Genomic DNA, 20,148 nt, shown 5'->3' with positions numbered 1-20,148 from the left:
AAAGAAACACAAAAATGTCAAGAAGCTGTTGTATTATTAACTGCAATAGCCGGTCGCATGACAGCCACGGGAAGCCGACGGGTAAAGAGATCGGTTGTTATCGGATTACGTCGTTGAAGAGAAATTGTTCGAGCCATGTTTCCGAAGTAACAAAGAGGCGACGGATGGCCTGGATTGCAGCCATTCAAAGACCAATTATAACGCCCCAGAACACTCCAGCTCACAGGTTAGTCTGCTCCAAGCATTTCCACAAAGGTCAGTCTGCTGTTGTAGTTAATGCGTCATTTTTCTTAACATAATTGGTGATATAGGTTACAAGCAAGTCTGGCGCTGAACAGAAATTGTCGCGCTATGCTCCTTTATTTATTGTGCATAAATAGTGAATTGTCCTGACACAATATTGTGTTTCGCTTCTGTTATTATGGTACATTGACAAAAACATATACTTTTATTCACAGGATAAAACAGTTTTTTGTATCACCAATTGCCCAGTACGATTACAGCATACAATATTATTGTCACTGCTACATTTCTGTAATGTGAACCAGAAATTATTTCCACTGCTAATTAATTACCATTGAGCTCAAAGGTTATATTAATAAACGGTTAACGAATGTGTATTTATGACGACGATTTGTGAGACTGGTAAACTTATGATACGTACGATGGTCTTTCGTTCTACACGGTGCATTTCAAGGTCCTGCACCCATCCGTCGGTAAACTGTACCTGGGCTTGTTGCAGTGACCTGAAGTTACTAAACTTTCATGAGTGTATGCACTCACTCCAAGAACCGTATGATTATAAATATGCATATAAATATGCTACGATGAGATAGCTGACTTCATCTAACTAGCAAATGTTGTCCAGGCTATGTTGGTGATGCAGTTTTTTTAATGTATATGATATTTTTGTCATGCGATTTTAAAGCCGGTCCTACAACCGCATCCAAGAATAACATGCAGCTTATCTCAGAACTGTCGGTGAAAATTATTCTTGGAGCTAAGTTTAATTGAGCTGCATTTTATAGAGGTGCAATTTCACAATTTGTGTATATTTTTTACGTTCACTATTTCGTTATGTGTTGAGAAAAACACAGATTTAAAAATTACATGGTCTAATATTTACATTTAGCATAACTGCAACATTATTTTTTCGTTTTTTTTTTAAAGACTCGAAAGGACTTGAAATTCAAAATTTCAGACTTGTGACTTTACTCGGACTTTTACACCAGTGACTTGAGACTCGACTCTGACTTGCCTGACATTACTTGAGACTTGACTTGTGACTTGAGGATAAAGACTTGAGACTTACTTGAGACTTGCAAAACAATGACTTGGTCCCACCTCTGGTGAGAGGCTTGTGAAATGGGACGGTCTAGCCTTCGTTGCGCTGCTCAGGTTGCCTAACAACCATACTAACCATGAGTAACGTTTCATACAGCATTGTTTGACAGAAATGAAGGACAAAAAATGTTTTTTTGTTCATTCATTTTTGTCATGGCATCACTTTGATTTGTTGAGTATCTGAGGCTGAGACCACAGGACTGTAAAAACATGATTGTTGGGCTTCATTTCTGTACTGAACAGTCATTTTAAGATTAGTTAGTAAATAACAATTAGCTAATGTTGTTCATGAGACTAAGGTCATCTCACTTTGGTAATGTAAATATAATATGGCCAATATTATAGTAATCATTATTAGTTATTACAGCAGTGAACTTGAACTCTGTGTCAAATACTGAGCTTCAGTAAAGATTCACATTGCATTTATTTATATTTCCTATCACCTTAAATCTTCACTCAAAGACAAATATTTTTGACAGTGTATATATAGATGTATCATATATAACAGACAAATATTGTTCGTTTAATTTGTTGGCATTATTACATTTGGCTCAATGCTTACATATAGGTGTAAAAATGAAATGTACAAGCTGTGATAACTGTTTCTGATAAAATGAAGAGTAAATATTAAATATTCCTTTATTGGGTGAGAAAATCAGACCATGTCATAACTGCTTTAAGTCATACAGAATAGATATCAGAGACTTAAACAGGCTGACTTCTGCTAAATGGGTCAAACTGGGCAGAAAGTATACAAACATATAACGTCCTTATAGAATATGATGTAACACTATAGATCAACTTACCTCAGAATATATAAAGCATATAAACAATTACAGTAATATGATGCAACAAACACAGCAGTACTACTAATCCAAAATGCTCAAAGCTTCATAGAACTGAAACAAACATTTATTTTTAGCTCCATTATGCTGCTGATACATACTTTAGGTTTCTGAATATTAAACTTGTTGCTGCCTTTCATAGTGTGTAACTTGAAGGCCCTGAGTACTTTCTCCCACACTGAAAACACTGGAATGATAAAATTATTTGAACATTACCTAATAAGACTGATTCAGGACAGACAATTAGTGATTTTAAACTTTCCTAGCAGTCCTTCACAAACAGGGAACTGTCTGTCTATTCTCTCCATCTGTCAGCTGCTGCTGGCTCTTCCTCCTCCTCTTCCTCACACACTGCTGAGTTTGTCCTGGTGGATCATCAGGGGTGCAAAGCCTCACAGATGATGTGCAGCAGTGGGTCCCTCAGTCTGTCCTCAGTCTGGACACTTGCAGTTGTCACACATGGAACTCAAATGTGATAAGCTGCACAATTCAAACAAAAGTGTAACTTATAAATACATGTTCATACGTTTATTACACAATCACCATCTGATTTTGAGTCAGCTAGCTTGTGTATGTATAGGTTTCGTTTTCACATAGCCTACGCGGATTTTCACATTTTATAACAAACGAAACTGAAAATGAGCACCTACAGGTGTTGTACCTGTCGAGATTTGTATGCCCTCCTCAAAACACACGGATTGAAATAAATCAGACGAAGCAACTTTTAAATGTATTCAGAAAATTAACATGTACATCAAAGTTAAAGAGAATATAGTTTGTGATTGCTTGCAACATTATAATATTGCGGTTAATGAGTGTAAGAATACAAAATAGGAAAAAAAAAAAGGCCTGGGATTGGAACAAAGAACTGAGGTACAGGGCAGGAGGACAATCAACCCCCACCCCCAGGACAGTAGCAAGAGTTACTGAGGGTGAGGAGCAGACAAAGGGTAAACGGGCACTACCATAAAAGGAGATGGGGGTCAAGGTGTCAGCACCTTTGGCCACTGTACTAGTGTATTTCCATTGTGGGGGGTGTTTACTGTAGGGGGGAGGAGACCAGAGGTTATAACTGTAACTGTTGTGTGGAGTTCTTTAGATCAGCCTTTAGCATAGGACTGCATAAGAATGCAGTGTGCTGATCTCCAGATGCATCTGTAAGAATAATGGGTAATAAAGGGATTGTGTAAAACATGGAAACATCTCAGCGTGACCTCTACCAGGACTAAAAGAATGGCAGAGACCGGCGTTGTCTCAACAATTTGGTGCCGTGACCCGGATCTTGGTAGTTGATCTCCATTTGGACCTTGGCTGAAGCGGAATGGACACTGAGGGTATTGCCGGCAAAAAACAAGGTAAGCAGAACCTGTTTAATCAAATCTGCATATTGGAAAATTAAGCTAAATTTCACCCAAAGGTGTCCTGAATGCAGAAGTCCGTAAATTTAGATAAGAGTTGTGTGTAGAAGAGAGCTGGTTTCTCTAAAAGTAAGGGTTGGAGTCCCGGAAAGCAGGACTTTCTAAATTCCATTGTCCTTGGATGTGGCTGCCCCTCCTATGAGTTGACTAATTCATAGGCTCAGATGGCGTTTCTGTAACTAGGTTTGAGGCCTGGGAAATTCCGGACCCCCGAATTTTACTAAAACGGTTTGAGGCCGAGGGAGTAGATTGGTTAAATAGTCCTCCCTAAATTCTACTTTGTTGTGAGTTTGTGTTGTAAGAAAACTTAGGTTTGCAAAGTGTGATTGTGGATATGTGCAGACAGTAGCATGTGGCTGAATTTGAAGAACAACAGGTGTGTGTGTGTGTGGGGGGGGGGGGGGTGCTCCTTTGTGGACAAAGGAAAGATGTGTGTGTGTAAGCTACCTGAGGACCAAAATGGAGGAGGTGTGTGTAAGTGCCCTGAGGGGGAAAATGGAGGTGAGGAGCAAAATGGAGGTGTGTGTGTGCTCCTTTGAAGGGCAAAAGGGGAGACAGAGCGGATTACAGGGGATTATTGGTGAAACAATAATAGTAATAAAATAAGAGAAGATGAACTAAAATAAATAGATAAATAAAATAAACAGTAGATTAGTGATATGGTAATGATAAATAAATAACAAAAATTAACTGAGATTTAAAGGTGATCAAGTATGGATGGAGAATTTAATCTAGAACTAGATGAGAGCAGTTGGAGAGAAAAGAAAAGAGAGGTTGGAGAAGTGAGTTAAGAGGTTAATGTGTGGGTTTAAAACAATGGGGTAAAAAAAAGGGGGGGGGGTAAAAATGAAAAAGAAAAAGTAACGAAAACAAAACAAAAAAAAGAGTGTGGAAGCGTGAGAGGGGAATTGTCTCCAACTGGGGGGAGTGGGTGATGCTGCAGGTCACCAGCTGCCCGCAGTGGACACAAAAGAAAAACAGAATAGGAGTGTGGTTGATGAAAATAAGTAATAATAATATGAAAAGGGTTTTGTTTTTCTCAGTCAAGAACAACTAAAATCTTACTTTCGGGGTTTTTAAGACAGGAGAGAGACACGACTGGAATTAATTGGACATTACGACACAAGGGGAAGTGAAATTAGAAACACTGAAAACAGACACGGACCTTCAAAATAAAGCAGGAAACACACCAACTGAACTCTAACACAGATGCAAACTTAACACTGACTGGGGTGACAGAACATAGGAACCTGAAACATGGAACAGGAGGGCACAGAGGGCACAAAACACTAGTGATAATCACAACCAACCCAAAATAAACAAAACCACAGAATGTTAATAAACTTAAACATAAACACGGAGTCCACAGACTCCGGACCAGGACAGTGAATGATCAAGTTGTCTCAGTGTGTCACTTGCAGGTGGGGAAATGGACCTGGATCAATTCACCACGAGCAGCAGTTGGAAGAAAATTGTAGGTTAACATCATTAGAAACACCCAGCCTGCGTTTTGGCTGAATTGTTTTGCAGCTTCCCTTCCTCATCTTGAAAAATCAAGCTCCATACTACCATAAAAGGAGATGGGGGTCAGGGGGTCAGCACCCTAGGCCACTGTACTAGTGTATTTCCATTATGGGGGTGTTTACTGTAGGCGGGAGGAGACCAGAGGTTATAACTGTAACTGTTGTGTGGAGTTCTTTAGATCAGCATTTAGCATAGGACTGCATAAGAATGCAGTGTGCTGATCTCCAGATGCATCTGTAAGAATAATGGGTAATAAAAGGATTGTGTAAAACATGGAAACATCTCAGCGTGATCTCTACCAGGACCAAAAGAATCGCAGAGACCGGCGTTGTCTCAACACCCTGCTGTAAAGAACTAGACAGTTATGAGTGATGTGACACTTTCTACATAATCACAGATGTTCTCTGAACTACTTTTGTGAGTTTCATATGTGTATGACAATTTCTGGTTGAAAAGACACGGGGTGCAGATTTCGGCAGCTTAGCATTTGCCTTGCCCAGGGCATGCACCGGTCACTGGGCAACTTCCGTCGCGATTATTTATTTTGCTCTGAAGCAACACTGGAGCCTCAGCTGCTCCTGTGCGAAAAACGTGAAACTTCAATGTGAAGAAGATGGACTACAAAATGGGGATCTTAGTTCATAAGCTATTAAGTTCCTTGAGCTGTCATGTCATTTTCCCCCATGTGACCTTAAAATCCATGCTAAATGAGTTATTCCTTTTGCAGGGACGGATCTAGAAGGGTGGCATGGGGCGGCATATGCCACCCTAAAATGATCTCTTACCACCCCAAGTGCCACCCTAGTTTCGCATATGACAGTGTTGTTTATTAAAATACGATAGCATTAACACTTTGAGCGTAGTTACAGTTAACAGTGAATATAAATTCTAAAACTGAATATATTGCAGTGTTACCCCCCTTCAACCATTAACAAATGGTTCAGCCCCAGAATGGCTTTATGTTTTGTTTTCACTAGCAACCCACAGCCAGTGATGGGAATAACGGCGTTACTTTTTTGAACGAGTAGTCTAACTAATTACTATTTCTATTGTTACTATAGTTACTAACAAGAAAATGCGGTGCAGTCACGTTACTATTTTTCAACAAACAGATGGTTTAAGCTGTCTCCAGCTTACCGCATCTTATATCAGTTGCATGGAAGTAGGTCTAAGTCAGGGGTAGGCAACTCCAGGCCTCGAGTGCTGGTGTCCTGCAGATTTTAGATCGCACCCTGGGTAACACACCTGAATCAAATGATTAGTTCATTACCAGGCCTCTGGAGAACTTCAGAAATGCTGAGGAGTCATTTAGCCCTTTAAATCAGCTGTGATGGATCATGTACACATCTAAAACCTGCAGGACACCGGCACTCGAGGCCTGGAGTTGCCTACCCCTGCTCTAAGTAATCTGGGCGCTACAGCTTTAAGCAGCTGCACGCGCTCCCACGGACGGTAATCACTTTCTGGCATACGATCACTTTTTGGCACAATACCTAGAGCTAGAGGGGGGCAAAACAATCGCATGAGTGCTGCTGTTTGACTGAGGAAGAATAAAGTAGTCTTGGTAATGTCCTGATTTCGTATTTGAGGTAAGAGACAAACGACTGCAGGTCCATTGTGCGTCAAAACAATGATTTTATTTACACACACGTGTGTGGGAAAGATGAGCTCTGTCATACAAATAGCATCGATCTCCCCAGAACAATAAATGAGCAGTCATATATATATAACATAGTTGATGACGAGCATCATGCGTCAAAGCAGATAACTAACATGCATCAGTTCCAGTAATTCCAAGCTTGGACACATTCAAAAAAGAACAGTTCCTTCCTCTGTTCCTCTGCCACCGCCAGATGCTTCCTGTTATTTCATTTACTTGATGAGGGATTATTATATTCTTAACTGCTTCTTTGTTTCTTACAGTCACGTACAAAATGTCCCTCTTTTCCACACCTCCAGCATGCAGTGCTAAAGCCACTTTTTGGTGTGTGTGTAGGCCTGCCTCTACCTCTTGCTGTTCCACTATGCATTCCTCTCCCTTTCTTTTGGCCTCTGAAACCTCCCCTGTAGCCTCCACTGAGAGCTGTGAGAACAGTGTCAGTGTCGAGGACAAAAACTGAGACCTTCTCTTTCTGTTTCACTACTGTCTGTGCATGGTTAGCATATTGAAGCGCCTCATCTACTGTACTTGTATCTTGTGCTACCCAATATTTTCCTACATGAGACCTAATGGGTAGTAGTAATCCTTTAATGGAAGCGCATTTAAATTGTTTTTTCTTTTCCTCTTTCCTTTTTTGTGTTTTCAGCTCTCTTTTCAGTTTCGTTTTCCCATACTTGGAAAAGTCTATACTCTTCCTTACGTTTTAATTTTTTCTTTGGGTCTTTTGTTAGCGTAATTTCTTGTTGCAGGGCAGCTCTCAGCTGGGTAACAGCTGAGGGATTGTATTTCCCTTCCCAGCTGCGGTTTTTAGCTTTTTGTGGATTTCTCCACCTATTTGCACTTATTTTACCTGCTCTGGTTTGTTGTTTTTCTAACCATTTCTCATCAGGTGTTAATTTCACTTGTTTATTCCCCATTTTCAAAGATTTTGCTGGGCCGTCGCCGGCACGCTTGACTTCAGAGTGGTTTACTGATACGGCCTTCGACTTCACCCTAACGGTGAAGCGGTATGTTTTATGAGATGAAACTCAACCGTTCTCCTTTGTCACCAGTACGTGAGCCTCAGCAAAGAAAACAAAAAATGGAAGTAGTTCAGCAGCGTATTGTGCTGTAAAATCAACTTACTTCCAGACACATACACACACACAGACATTTGCGCGCTAATTTGTCACAAAGTAATTTTGGCTACCTCTAAAACCAGTCTAAACTTAGTTCATTTTGGCGAACTTAAACCTAATTTATCACGTTTCTTTAAACCTTTGCGGCTGTTTTATATACCAAAATAGTGTTTCTCACCCCCGATGTCTTACTGGTGGTTCGGATCATCAGACTGAATCCCAGCGCCGTGGACCAGGCCACCGGCCCAGACCCGAATTCACGTCCTGGGGCTCTCTCCTCGTCTAAGAGGGCTGTGCACAGACTTCGGTGCTGGCTCCCCACGGCGTAAGGAATCAGTGCTGGATCCTGGAACAGATTCACAGATAACAGTTCTGATATTTTCTGATCCGGCTCGAAGGACCAAATAATGTGAAGAGATATACTCTAAAACACTTCTTCAGTAGAGACTCAGAGAAGAGAAACACACAGAACTTCTTGCTAGCAAGGGCAGCCTCCAGAACTGAGACTCGCACTGAGGACTGCCCTGGTCTTTATTTATATGCTTCAGTGAGCGTTTGTTCCTTACATTGGAATGTGGAGGTGTGTGTGTGTGTGTGTCAGAGTGTGACCCCATAAACGACTTCCCTTAACCTGCTGGTCTGGAAAGTCCAACGGTTCATCTATATGTAAAAAAGCACTTAGACTAAAACTGATATAGCTACGTTAATCCTACCGTAAAACAATAAGACAAGGTACGACCTCTCCCATACTCCTAGGATGTGGGGGTGAACGCCAGAACACCCTGGAATGTTACAGACCTCCTAGGATGAGACATTCTTTCAATATGCCACCAACTATATACTTCTAAACACAAATGATTACATGCAGTATTCTACCATATGCAAACTTATATCACTAAAAGATTATACTGACTACTAAGTACAATTTTCCATTGACAACCACAAACACACTATTTTGTTTAATGATCATGCACTCAGCTTCTGTATCAAATCACTTTCACAGCACACCCAGTTATAATCAATATAAACAATTCACACAACCAATTTACACTTAATTATATACTCAGACGTGTATCAACATGACAAAAGACACCAGATGCCAAGACAAGTTATTCAACAGTTCCTTATCACTTCTTCAGAACCTCTGTACCGGTACACCTAAGTTTTTGACTAATTTAAAAGCCTCTAAGCCCAGGTCCAACCTTGCTGGTCAATCAACCCGCTTCGGGAACGCCCTCGCCGACAGCGGTCAAATTTCTAAGCCCTAATTAATTTATAACTGCTTCCTGCAGCTCGATAGGAAGCTTGACAGGAAGCTCCACATCCAGCGTCTAAGTATCCCACTTGTGCCTTCAGCTTTACTTAAAGCTCACCTGTCAGTCACGTTGAATGGTCACGGTCGAGTCTAACTCTTCACCCAAACAGTGCAGTAAAAAGGTGGTCCTTGACCCCCTGGTTTTTAACGGGTGTCCGAAATCCCGCGGGAACCACCCGAGCTACTGGTCGCCGCCAGAGATAACCGTGCATCCACAGTTACTAGTCGCTGCCACACGCTGAAAAAACCGCGCTCCACGGGGTCCAACCCCGGTCCTAGACTAATTTAAATACTTTTAAAAGCATCACTGTGGACTGAAAGCACCAACAGTCTTATCTGATGCCCGAATCCAATTCTGCTGATCAATTTGGGAATAAAATCCCTTAGCCAAATACCCTAACCTAAGCCTTGCTTGGCTGGCGTCACAGTCAACAAATATAACACATCAACTTAAACACGTAATATATTAACTTAAACACACAACCTATTAACTTAAAATTCACCCCAGAATTAACAACAGTAAATTTTTTGAGTCAAATATTCCCCAAACTTTTTATCACTAATTACCCAAAATCACCACGGACATTTCCCCAGAAACTCTACTGAGTGAACATTTAATTTAGCTTAATTTCCAATTCAGCACCTTTGGATATTACTGTAATCAACAGGTGGTGCCTTACCTTTCTATCTAGGGCCCGTCACTCAGTCGACCTGCTGGCTCCTGTCCGTCCGTTTGACACCACTGGACCTCAGCCAACCCAAGTCCCTCCTCAAACCGGGTTTTCGGCACCAAAACGGTCCTGATTTCGTATTTGAGGTAAGAGACAAACGACTGCAGGTCCATTGTGCGTCAAAACAATGATTTTATTTACACACACGTGTGTGGGAAAGATGAGCTCTGTCATACAAATAGCGTCGATCTCCCCAGAACAATAAATGAGCAGTCATATATATAACATAGTTGATGACGAGCATCATGCGTCAAAGCAGATAACTAACATGCATCAGTTCCAGTAATTCCAAGCTTGGACACATTCAAAAAAGAACAGTTCCTTCCTCTGTTCCTCTGCCACCGCCAGATGCTTCCTGTTATTTCATTTACTGCATTTCACTTATCTGTGGAACTAAACTGTCACGTACGCAGGTAAAACAACTTTGCAGTTTTGAGCAAAACAAGTCTAGATACTGTGTATGTGTGTGCAGGCAGACTATGTGTGTCTTGACCTCCGTGCATGACCTCACTCGACAAACAAAGACATTTTAGAAGTATACTTCCTGCCTTATTCTGAGTCATCTGTTACCAGGCAAACTCCAATCCAGCAGGCTGCTGAACACACACACAGGCCTCTATTCTGTTTCTATATAATATGTGGTGTATTGTAAGCATGTATGCAATTCTGTCATAGCTTTGTGTCACTTTACTCAATAGATCGGTCGAACATCGCGTCGCCTGAAGCTTCAGACCATTAATTAACTGACCGAGCTTCAACTCTTTAATAAGCACAAAAATGCAATGTGTATAACATAATTACAGTTGCACCTGCAATGAAAGATTATTATGTAATTATGCTCACAGCTGAAATACAGACTTTAATGTAACATCAACAGCTTCAATAAATGCTTTGATGAAATGATAATGATAAATGATAAGTAACGCAATAGTAATGATAATGGTTATGAATAGTAACAGTAAAATAATTTTCTAATCTCCACAGTAAGCCAATCACATGACCACTTCAAGATGACAAAGCGACAAGGTGATATATACCAGTTTTTAAATAGTGTTGATAGGCCACGTAAAACCAGAGTCATGATAAACAATATATACGTGTTTTTTTTCTGAATACTTTTACTGTCTAAGGACAGCGCTAGCAAGCACTCCCTGCTTATGAGCAAAAAATTAAAAAACAAACAAAACCCCAAAACAGCCCTTTTGTGTTGGTGGAAAAATGTACAATGTCAACCTATCACAAATGATATGGCAACATGACATTTGGTTGTTTAGGAAGAGGGGGAAATTTTAGGAGTGAGAGAGAGGAGAGAGAGAGAGAAAGAAAGCAGAAAAAAGAGAGAGTGTGAGTTTTGAGATGTGAGAGATTTGTTACGTTTAGCGTGTTTGGAGTGTGTAGTTAATGAGTTGTCTTTTGGATAGTTTTGTATTGTGTGTCAGTAAAATGAGGCGACAGCTGTCTCCAGGTAGAGATCAGGAGTGATACACCTGCTGCTGTCAGACCTGCAGGTATCAGGCTGTGATGTTCTCCTTTATAGTGAACAGAAATTTTTGGAGTGGCACAAATAATTTGTGTGGCATCTTATTTAATGCAGGACACCTGATTGTTATGCAAATAGTTTGAAATGGTTATAAAAACAAGGTAAAAGGTAAAATGGGTGCAAATAACTTTGTTGTTTGCAAACTTTGTGTATAAGATTTTAAAACTGTTTATATTTGCATTTAAAGTTATGAAATATGATTCATTAAACATGTTTGTGGTTGTTACAGTAAAAAATATAACTTTTTCTACTCTGACTTTATGTTTTTGTCTGATTTTAGATCTATTGTGTTACTACAGTATGTCGAAATGAAAACATAACTGTAAACTCAGACATGTTAGTTTGTGCTGAAAGGATGATACCAAACAAGGCAAAGTAAATAGTTTTTAAAGGTAAAATGTGGAGGGAAAATCAAAAGTGGTTAAAAATGGCCAATTATATCCTGGACCAAAGAGGGTTTAACATTTTTTTTAAAGTAACGCAATACTTATTTTTCCCAGTAATTAATTAATTTTAGAATCTTGCAATTCAGTTACTAAATCAGTTACTTTTTTGAAGAAGTAACTAGTAACTATAAGTAATTACTTTTTCAAAGTAACTTCCCCAACACTGGCCAGAGCACATTTTGAATAACACCATGGGCATTTCAGATTTCACACAGGTGGTTCCTTGTTACACTCTAGAAATGGAATGAAGGTAAAGACATGAGAGTTTTGTTATATACTGCTCAAATAAAGTATAGGAACAATTTGAAAATACACCAGGTCTCAAAGGAAAAAAACATGCTGCATATTTATACTGATGTGGGCTGGGCAAGGTGTTAAGAACGAGAGGATGCCACATCATTTGATGAAAAAATAATTATCAAGCTACAGAGAGCTGAATTCATAGATATGCAGAAAATTGAAGTGAAAAAAACAATGCAGCACGCCAGTGAACTTGCTGAAGTTTTACTGCAGCGACTCAAAATGGAACTCAGTAGTTTGTATGGCCCCCACATGCTTTTATGCAAGAACAACATCATGCTCGTAATGATACAACGGCTGGTGTCCTCTGGGCTCTCCTCTCACATGTGGACTAGGTCACCAGATCTCTGAGCTCCTGGACAGTTTGAGGCGCAACCTGGTGGTAACAGATCCACTGAAACATAATGTCCCAGAGGTGTTCTACTGCAAGTTTCAGCCTTTGGGAAGCAACATATCTAGTTGTGTGAAAAACTGAATCTCGATTGCATAAATGTTTTTATTCTTTTGGCTGCCCTCACTACAGTAGATCAGCTGCCTCCATCTTCCCCTGTCAGAAACATCTTCTTCTATCACACCAACCCTCTGCATGTCGCCCCTCATTACATCCATGAATCTTCTCTATGGTCTTCCTGTTTTCCTCCTGCCTGTCAATTCGATCTTTAACATCTGTTGTACAGTACAGTGGCTTGCAAAAGTATTCGGCCCCCTTGAACTTTCCAACTTTTTATCACATTACAGCCACAAACATGAATCAGTTTTATTGGAATTCCATGTGAAAGATCAATACAAAGTGGTGTATGCGTGAGAAGTGGAACGAATTTATCATAATTCCAAACATTTTTTATAAATAATAAGCACTCTCTGCTTATGACCAAAAAAATTAAAAAACAAAACAAAAACACCACTTTTGTGTTGGTGGAAAAATGTTTGTTGTTAAACTCCAGAAATAAAATGAAAGTGAGTTTTATTAACCCTCTGTGTGCCGCACCTCCAAATTACATGACTGATTTAAGCTGACATAGCAAAAAGCTAAATTCAGACTCGTGAGGTTGTGCTGAAAAGAATGATACAAAGGAAGGTGAGGAAAAAATAAATAAATAAAACAATTTGAAGGTGTAATACAAATGTAAAATCAAAAGGAGTCCAAAATGGCCATTTATGTTTTGGACCTCAGAGGGTGAACAAATCATGAAAAATTAGGTTTACATTTTTGTTCATGCCAGTGCAGATTCCTGACATTTTGTGTAAATTTAAGCATGTAACAATTAGATTTTTGCTAACAAAAAAAGTGTGAAACTTAAGTTAGACTCGTGTTTATAAATGAACCACCCATGTTGTGTAGCTTTTTGGATTGTATACTTATTGGGATACATACTTATTTATTATACAGGCTACAGTACATAAAATCAAAATTCGCATGTTTTATGTAACTAAAATGTTTAATTATGTGGGCTACAGAAAATAATTAGGTTATAGACAATATTTATATGAAAAACGTGTATACTTACTGCATTTGAATCATTTTAACCATATGTAACCACTTGCACATGTGTTTAAAAAAAATGGCTTTAACTTTGCCACCCCCACTAGATTTCCTTCTTTAGAGCCATCACTGGGTGGTCATGTGATGGTCTGGGGCTGCTCTGCTGCTCCAGGACGACTTACTGTTATTGATGGAACCATGAATTCTGCTCTCTGTCAGTAAATCCTGAAGGAGAATGTCCCCCATTAGTTTGTGCCCCAAAACTCAAGCACATCCAAAACACACCAGTAAATCCACCTCTGAATGCTTATAAAATAACAACAGGAAAGTTTTGTTATGTCCCAGTCAAAGTCCAGACTTTAATCAGATTGAGATGCTGTGGTACAATCTTAAACAAGCTCTTCATAGTCGGAAACCCTCCAGTGTGACTGAACTAAAATAACACTGCAATGGTGAGTGGATTGTGTTGATTCTTGCTGCCACTCTGCTCATTATTTAAATACCAAAAATGAAAATCTTTGGTAATTATTATATACCAAGTGCTTCTGCAAGAACAATCACAGAGCTAAATGAGAGTACATTTACTAGTTCAGTTTCTTATACACCTTTTTATTATTTCAACCCTCTAGTACAGTATTAATGACCTTTCTCCTGCTGTTCCAAGTCACACGTAGCTGACTGATATTGCAATCAATCAGATTAAAATGAACAAAACAAAAAATGGAAGAAAAAAATATGTTAAACTGTATTTCATGGGTTAAAAATGAGTGAAAACATTTAGGAAAGTTTCTAAAATTGAGTCACATGGAGTGTGCTTTTTTATCTCTGACATTCAACATGAATCCATCAGAAGTACACGTAGCATCACAGTTCCTCCTCCTCAGGACAGCAGCAGGTTAACAACAGTTACAAAGTGACGACCTACACCGGGAAACTGATTTGAATAGTTAGATTTTAAAATCGTGATTTCACATTTCATTTCCAAATCCAATACAAACTTCCCTGAAATAGCCGGGATTCATGATGTGACCTCTTCCATATATTAACTTTGCACGTTAACAGTTACCCAACATAATATTACACAGTACATCAAATCATTTCATTAAGCAGATGCAACAAGACAGATTTGTAAAGGCTTCCGTGACTTTTGAAACTTTTCTCTTGTGACTATCAGACAGTTTGATTTTCCTGGCGAGATGCTTTGTGTGTGCTGAATATCTGAGTCCACTCTTCAAGCTCTGCCTTCACGGCGCTGGCATCAGGTCGGTCTTCTGGTTTCTCAGACAGCAATGAGTTAATAATTTGCTTCTGTTTAAAAACAAGAAAAAATACAGTATATGTGTAATGTCTTGTGCAATGAAACCTCAGATAAATAATAAATATATTAAAAAAATGTATATGTTGTGTCCAGACAACTCAGCAATCAAAGAGGACCTTTTATAACTGAGTAAACCAATTAATCTAAGTTTTAGCACTACTCTGCTGATGACCATCCTGTCGAAATTTAAGCACAGTATGAATATGGTAATTTACCTCTTTGGCAAAAGTCACTGAAAACTCTTCGGGGAACCTCTGCCTTCTGACGCCAGGCCAAATCTGGTGTTAATGAAGTGATTAAAGAAGAAAGAGGACGTTAGTTTATACAATAATTGTTCCAATTACACTTGTTTGAAGAATGAAAATATTTAAAACACACAAAAAAGCTGTGCCAGAAGAAACCAGCTACAGGTGCCCAGTTATTGGTATATAATAACTCCATGCATATGCACAATGGTTAAAATGACTGCAGTGAATCTCACCTTTGCTCTTTCTGAGCCAGTAGAAAGTTTCCAAAGGAGTTCAAAGAATATCAGCCCCAAAGCAAACATGTCCACTTTTCTGTCGTACTTCCTCTCAGTCTTCTGTGATAGACAAACAGACAAAGGACAAATGTATGTGATGTCATATTTTTCTCAATCACTGTGCTAAATGTTACAGTTATGCTTGAATTCAACAAATCTTTTCATCTTTCAGTTTAATTGCTTAAATTTGAGGGTCAAATAAAATTCTGCAGGAAAAAAAGCTGATGATTTTACAGCTCTCACCACTAAAGAGAGGTGAGACTGAGCTTTAAGTGTGAAAGGCTCACATGTAGTACTTAGGCCATTTATAAAATCCTATTTATTAACCAATGAAACACAAGAAGTAAACATTATTGTCAGTATAGACCATCTCACTTGTTCAGGAGCCATGTAAGATGGAGTTCCTTTGCACACTGTTCTCTCTTCATCATCATCATCACTGGTGACCAGACCAAAGTCCCCAATCTTCACTTCTCCTTCCACTCCAAACATGATGTTTGCAGGCTTTGCATTCAAAAGGAAAACAAAACACAACAAATAAACCTCTGACTCACACATTTACTGCCTGCATACCTGTTGATAATCAATATGGCATCTGTTATGTGTCTCAGGGTGCCTAAAGATCCTTGTCATAGTAAACCAGAGGACACATTAAGGGGTTACACACCTGATTTTATATGTACTGTCCAATTTCAACTGAACAATTTTATTTTGTCTTGAAATTTGCTGCATTGTCTCACCTTAAGGTCTCTGTGGATGTGGTTCTTGGAGTGAATATACTCGACTCCACAAACTATTTCTTGAGCAATTCTCAGACTTTCTTCTCTTCGCTTGGAGTCTTGCACACTCTCTTTATTCTTCTCATCAATCCAGTCTCTCAGTGTGTTTTTGGCACATAACTCCATCTGAATATACAGGAACTTTGACTCTGAGTTACCTTCATGGCTAAAAATGTAAAAACAGCAAAAAGTGATGTAAATATTTAACTTTTTAACAGAAAATTAATATTAAAAGTACGTCCACAGGACTCACTGTGAAGAAGCGTAATTGTCATAACTGTCATCTCTAAGGTCCCACTCGTATCCAGTATCCTGCATCCAGAACGTGTAATATCTAACAATGTTACGGTGGAAGAGGTCTGATAATGTTCTCACCTCTCGAAGAGATTTTCTGAAACACAATAAGAAAAGTGTCAGTACAGAAAGTGCACAAGTACCGAACATATAACACTGAATGTTGGAATCCTACTGTGGCATACTTAACTCTTTATAGCAGCCGACCTTCACAGCATATTCTATCTTCAACTGTTTATGTCTTACTTTGTAAACAGAACCAAAGGCCCCCTTACCAAGATGCTCCAAGGGTTCAAATTCTGAAGTAAACCTGTGGACAGCAACACTATTACTTATGCAAAAATGCAATAAAATTAATTGATCAAATACAGAAAGCTCCTATCAACTTATTCAAAATCCTAAATGGCAGCATGTCTGTGTGTGTGCTGACTGAGTGACTGAGGTATTTCTGAAAACTACCAATGATTTTGACAGGTTTTTCTGCACGGCACGGTTACTTGACACTTACCCTTGGCTTACATTAAAATTGTTACTTAGACTGTGATCATTAGATTGCTGCTGAAGCTAAAAAAGCTCTCCAAGTTGACATCAAGCTATGTCCAGCTGCTCCATAAGCAACAACTGTTTCCGATTCTGGATTTACCCTTCTAAAGGATCTCTTCGTTTCTCATACACACAAGGTGGACTTGCATTTACCATAAATGACCCCAGAGGTCTGCGCTGCTGTCACTTTTTGGCCATGAAAGCTCTGAAACTGCCCGATGGGCCCAAACCCATCATGGAAAGGAAAATGTTTTCTTTCTTGTGTCCCATTTGACTGAACTGCTTTTCCATGGTACTTTCGTTTGTTTATTTATTTTTTACTTTATAGAACTTAATCACTGAGTACGTTTCTGTTTACTAATAACATTGTCACTCAAAACAAAACATTGAAAAAAAAAATCGACTGGATTTTTTTTAGCGGCACTGACTTGAATTTAATTAATTTGTCTGCATGAACTCCGAGGAAGGAAAGAATATATAAATGATATTGCACCTTTATGACTTGGGCTTTTTTTTTTTGAATCTGTAGTGAAAGCCATCACAGAGGCTAAGACTCCTTTTCAGTGCTCTTAAATTATAATACTGTATGTCATGGACCATGTCCAGCTAATGGGACACAGACATTAAGTCATTACCTATCCCCATTCTCTTCTCCTTTGTGGACTTGCCCTTTATTAAAGTGGTTTAAAATGAAGTTCTTGTTGAGTACCTGACAGATGTGATAGTCTCAGACCCAGAAGATACAGAGGATGCCTAAAATGCATAAACAAGTATTTGGTTTTTACAGCAAAAATTTGACAAAATTTAAAACATAAACATGGTTCTGCTCCTATTGTTGTTTACTATTGTTCTATTACTATTAATGTATTACAGTTGTTATTACTTTGAATTATGTTAGAACAGACCTGGGACGTAGAAGGGTTTGAGGAGTTACTTGGAGTGTTTTGTGATGATGATTCACTGTTGTTCCTAGAAAAATGATACAATTACTTCACAGCCTGCAATATACACAATGCTGTAAGCATGTTTATATATTTATAATTAGTGGTGGGTTTCGATAATCGTTTTTCTGATTAAAATTGATTTTAGCTTGAATAAAGCGATATCGATTAATTAAATCCTGAATAGATTTTTAAATATAAATGTATTTTGCCAGAAATGCCAGAATCTCAGGTTAAACCTCACAAAACTATCTCAAAAGCCACCAAATGGCTAAATCAGTAAATGAGAGCAGGTAAACGGATTCCACACAAATATGTAAACACAAAGCGCTGACCCGATCATCAGAATCTGTGAGATGTTGACTTTCTCACCCAACGACACATACACAGACACGCCGTCGGGGATGAAAGTCGACAGCTCACAGATTCTGAAGCTTCAGGTTCGTCTCTCTTCAACCAAAATTGATTGAACCAGCAGCAAAAGAAGATCACATTTTGCTTCACATAAACATTCATTAGTTCCCTCTAACTTGTGCTGTTTTGTTTCCACCACGATAAAATCACACTTCCTGCACAGCTCTCTCTCAGTGTACTTCAAGAACAGATTCCCATCGAAAATCTCTGTTTTTTGCATTATTTGCTTGCTTATTACCCACCAGTCTACGATTGTTTACAACGCTGTCGGCCGCTGTTTTTTTTATGATTTCTGACAAGAACGCCTCATTTCTGCAGTTGGGACCTTGTGAATTTGAATCGAATCAACTCTAGAAATCGGTGACGATATCAAGCTCTAGTTATAATACTGTCCTGGTGTCAGTAAGTGCTTACTGTGTAACTGATGAGGCTAATGATTCAGGTGGAGCACCATCTTCCGATGCTGTTGGCCTGATGGACACCTAAAACACACAGCAAAATCCTTTATTTTATGCATATTTCCTCCAAAGGGAAGCATTTAATTAAGATGAAATATATGAAAATACCTTGATGTCCCAGTCTGGCTGTTCCTGAAGAGCAGAGCAGGCTAACTCTGCTGCTTTCTGTTGGGCTTTCTTGATGCTATTCCCTTCACCCACAGGATATTCCTTGTTGTCAATTTTTAATTTGTAGAAAAAACTGTGTTGTGAAAAAATGGGAATGTTTTAGATCATTACATTGACGGTTTTAATATTGTTGAACATCAGTCCGGTGTTGGTGTCTGAAGATTCAACTGAAATGACAGAGTTTGACGTATACTCACTGAGGAACGTGAGACGGGCCATCTTTCTTCACTTCAACATATGAATGGGAACGTTTGGTTTTCTGACAATAGCGGTTGACAAGACTTTTGAAATCTGTCTCTGTAAAGCTGGTGTCCTCAGAGCTAAGAACCGTCTGATCTGAAGCTTCTGCTGCATTGTTTCTCTGTCAAGATACCAAGAAATACATCAGAGAGACAATTGCCCCAGGTTGGATTTTCATTTCTCTCAAGCATGTTCTAGTTAGGCAAAACTAAACCAATTCTTCGCTCACTTTGAGGCACAGAGCTACACCCCTGCACAGAAGCCTCTCTCTCCGCCCCTGCACACTCCTCCCCTCCAACAACTGGGTGGTGACACTATCCCCAGACAGTGTGAGGAGATCCCTTGGCGGGATCAATGGTAAATGGCCTGTATTTATATAGCGCCTTACTAGTCCCTAAGGACCCCAAAGCGCTTTACATATCCAGTCATCCACCCATTCACACACACATTCACACACTGGTGATGGCAAGCTACAATGTAGCCACAGCCACCCTGGGGCGCACTGACAGAGGCGAGGCTGCCGGACACTGGCGCCACCGGGCCCTCTGACCACCACCAGTAGGCAACGGGTGAAGTGTCTCGCCCAAGGACACAACGACCGAGACTGTCCGAGCCGGGGCTCGAACCAGCAACCTTCTGATTACAAGGCAAGGCAAGGCAAGTTTATTTGTATAGCACAATTCAACAACAAGGTGATTCAAAGTGCTTTACAGAGACATTAGAAACAAGAACAAATAAAAAGCATG

General features: G+C 39.4%; 3 protein-coding genes across 4 annotated transcripts in view; all 3 read right to left on the bottom strand.

Annotated features, from left to right (window-relative positions):
• The window catches only part of LOC120735184 (interferon-induced, double-stranded RNA-activated protein kinase-like), a 109,570-nt gene that overhangs the window by 37,559 nt on the left and 51,863 nt on the right, over nt 1-20,148 (bottom strand). The gene's annotated exons all lie outside the window — the stretch shown is intronic.
• The window catches only part of LOC120735187 (double-stranded RNA-specific adenosine deaminase-like), a 49,350-nt gene that overhangs the window by 12,418 nt on the left and 16,784 nt on the right, over nt 1-20,148 (bottom strand). The gene's annotated exons all lie outside the window — the stretch shown is intronic.
• The window catches only part of LOC120735185 (interferon-induced, double-stranded RNA-activated protein kinase-like), a 37,481-nt gene continuing 31,650 nt past the window's right edge, over nt 14,318-20,148 (bottom strand). The window contains exons 11-15 of the mRNA XM_040034372.1: nt 16,306-16,510; nt 15,941-16,069; nt 15,524-15,625; nt 15,258-15,320; nt 14,318-15,032 (exon numbers count right to left, since the gene is read on the bottom strand). Coding sequence (XP_039890306.1) covers nt 14,895-15,032; nt 15,258-15,320; nt 15,524-15,625; nt 15,941-16,069; nt 16,306-16,510 — 637 coding nt within the window. The 3' untranslated portion in view covers nt 14,318-14,894. The remainder of the gene's footprint in view (nt 15,033-15,257; nt 15,321-15,523; nt 15,626-15,940; nt 16,070-16,305; nt 16,511-20,148) is intronic.

This window comes from Simochromis diagramma, unplaced genomic scaffold (genome assembly GCF_900408965.1).
Source record: "Simochromis diagramma unplaced genomic scaffold, fSimDia1.1 OVJJ01000481.1, whole genome shotgun sequence".
NCBI classification, from domain to species: Eukaryota; Metazoa; Chordata; class Actinopteri; order Cichliformes; family Cichlidae; genus Simochromis; species Simochromis diagramma.
Note: the sequence above shows the minus strand (reverse complement) of the source record. Positions and strands in the feature narration are given on the sequence as shown.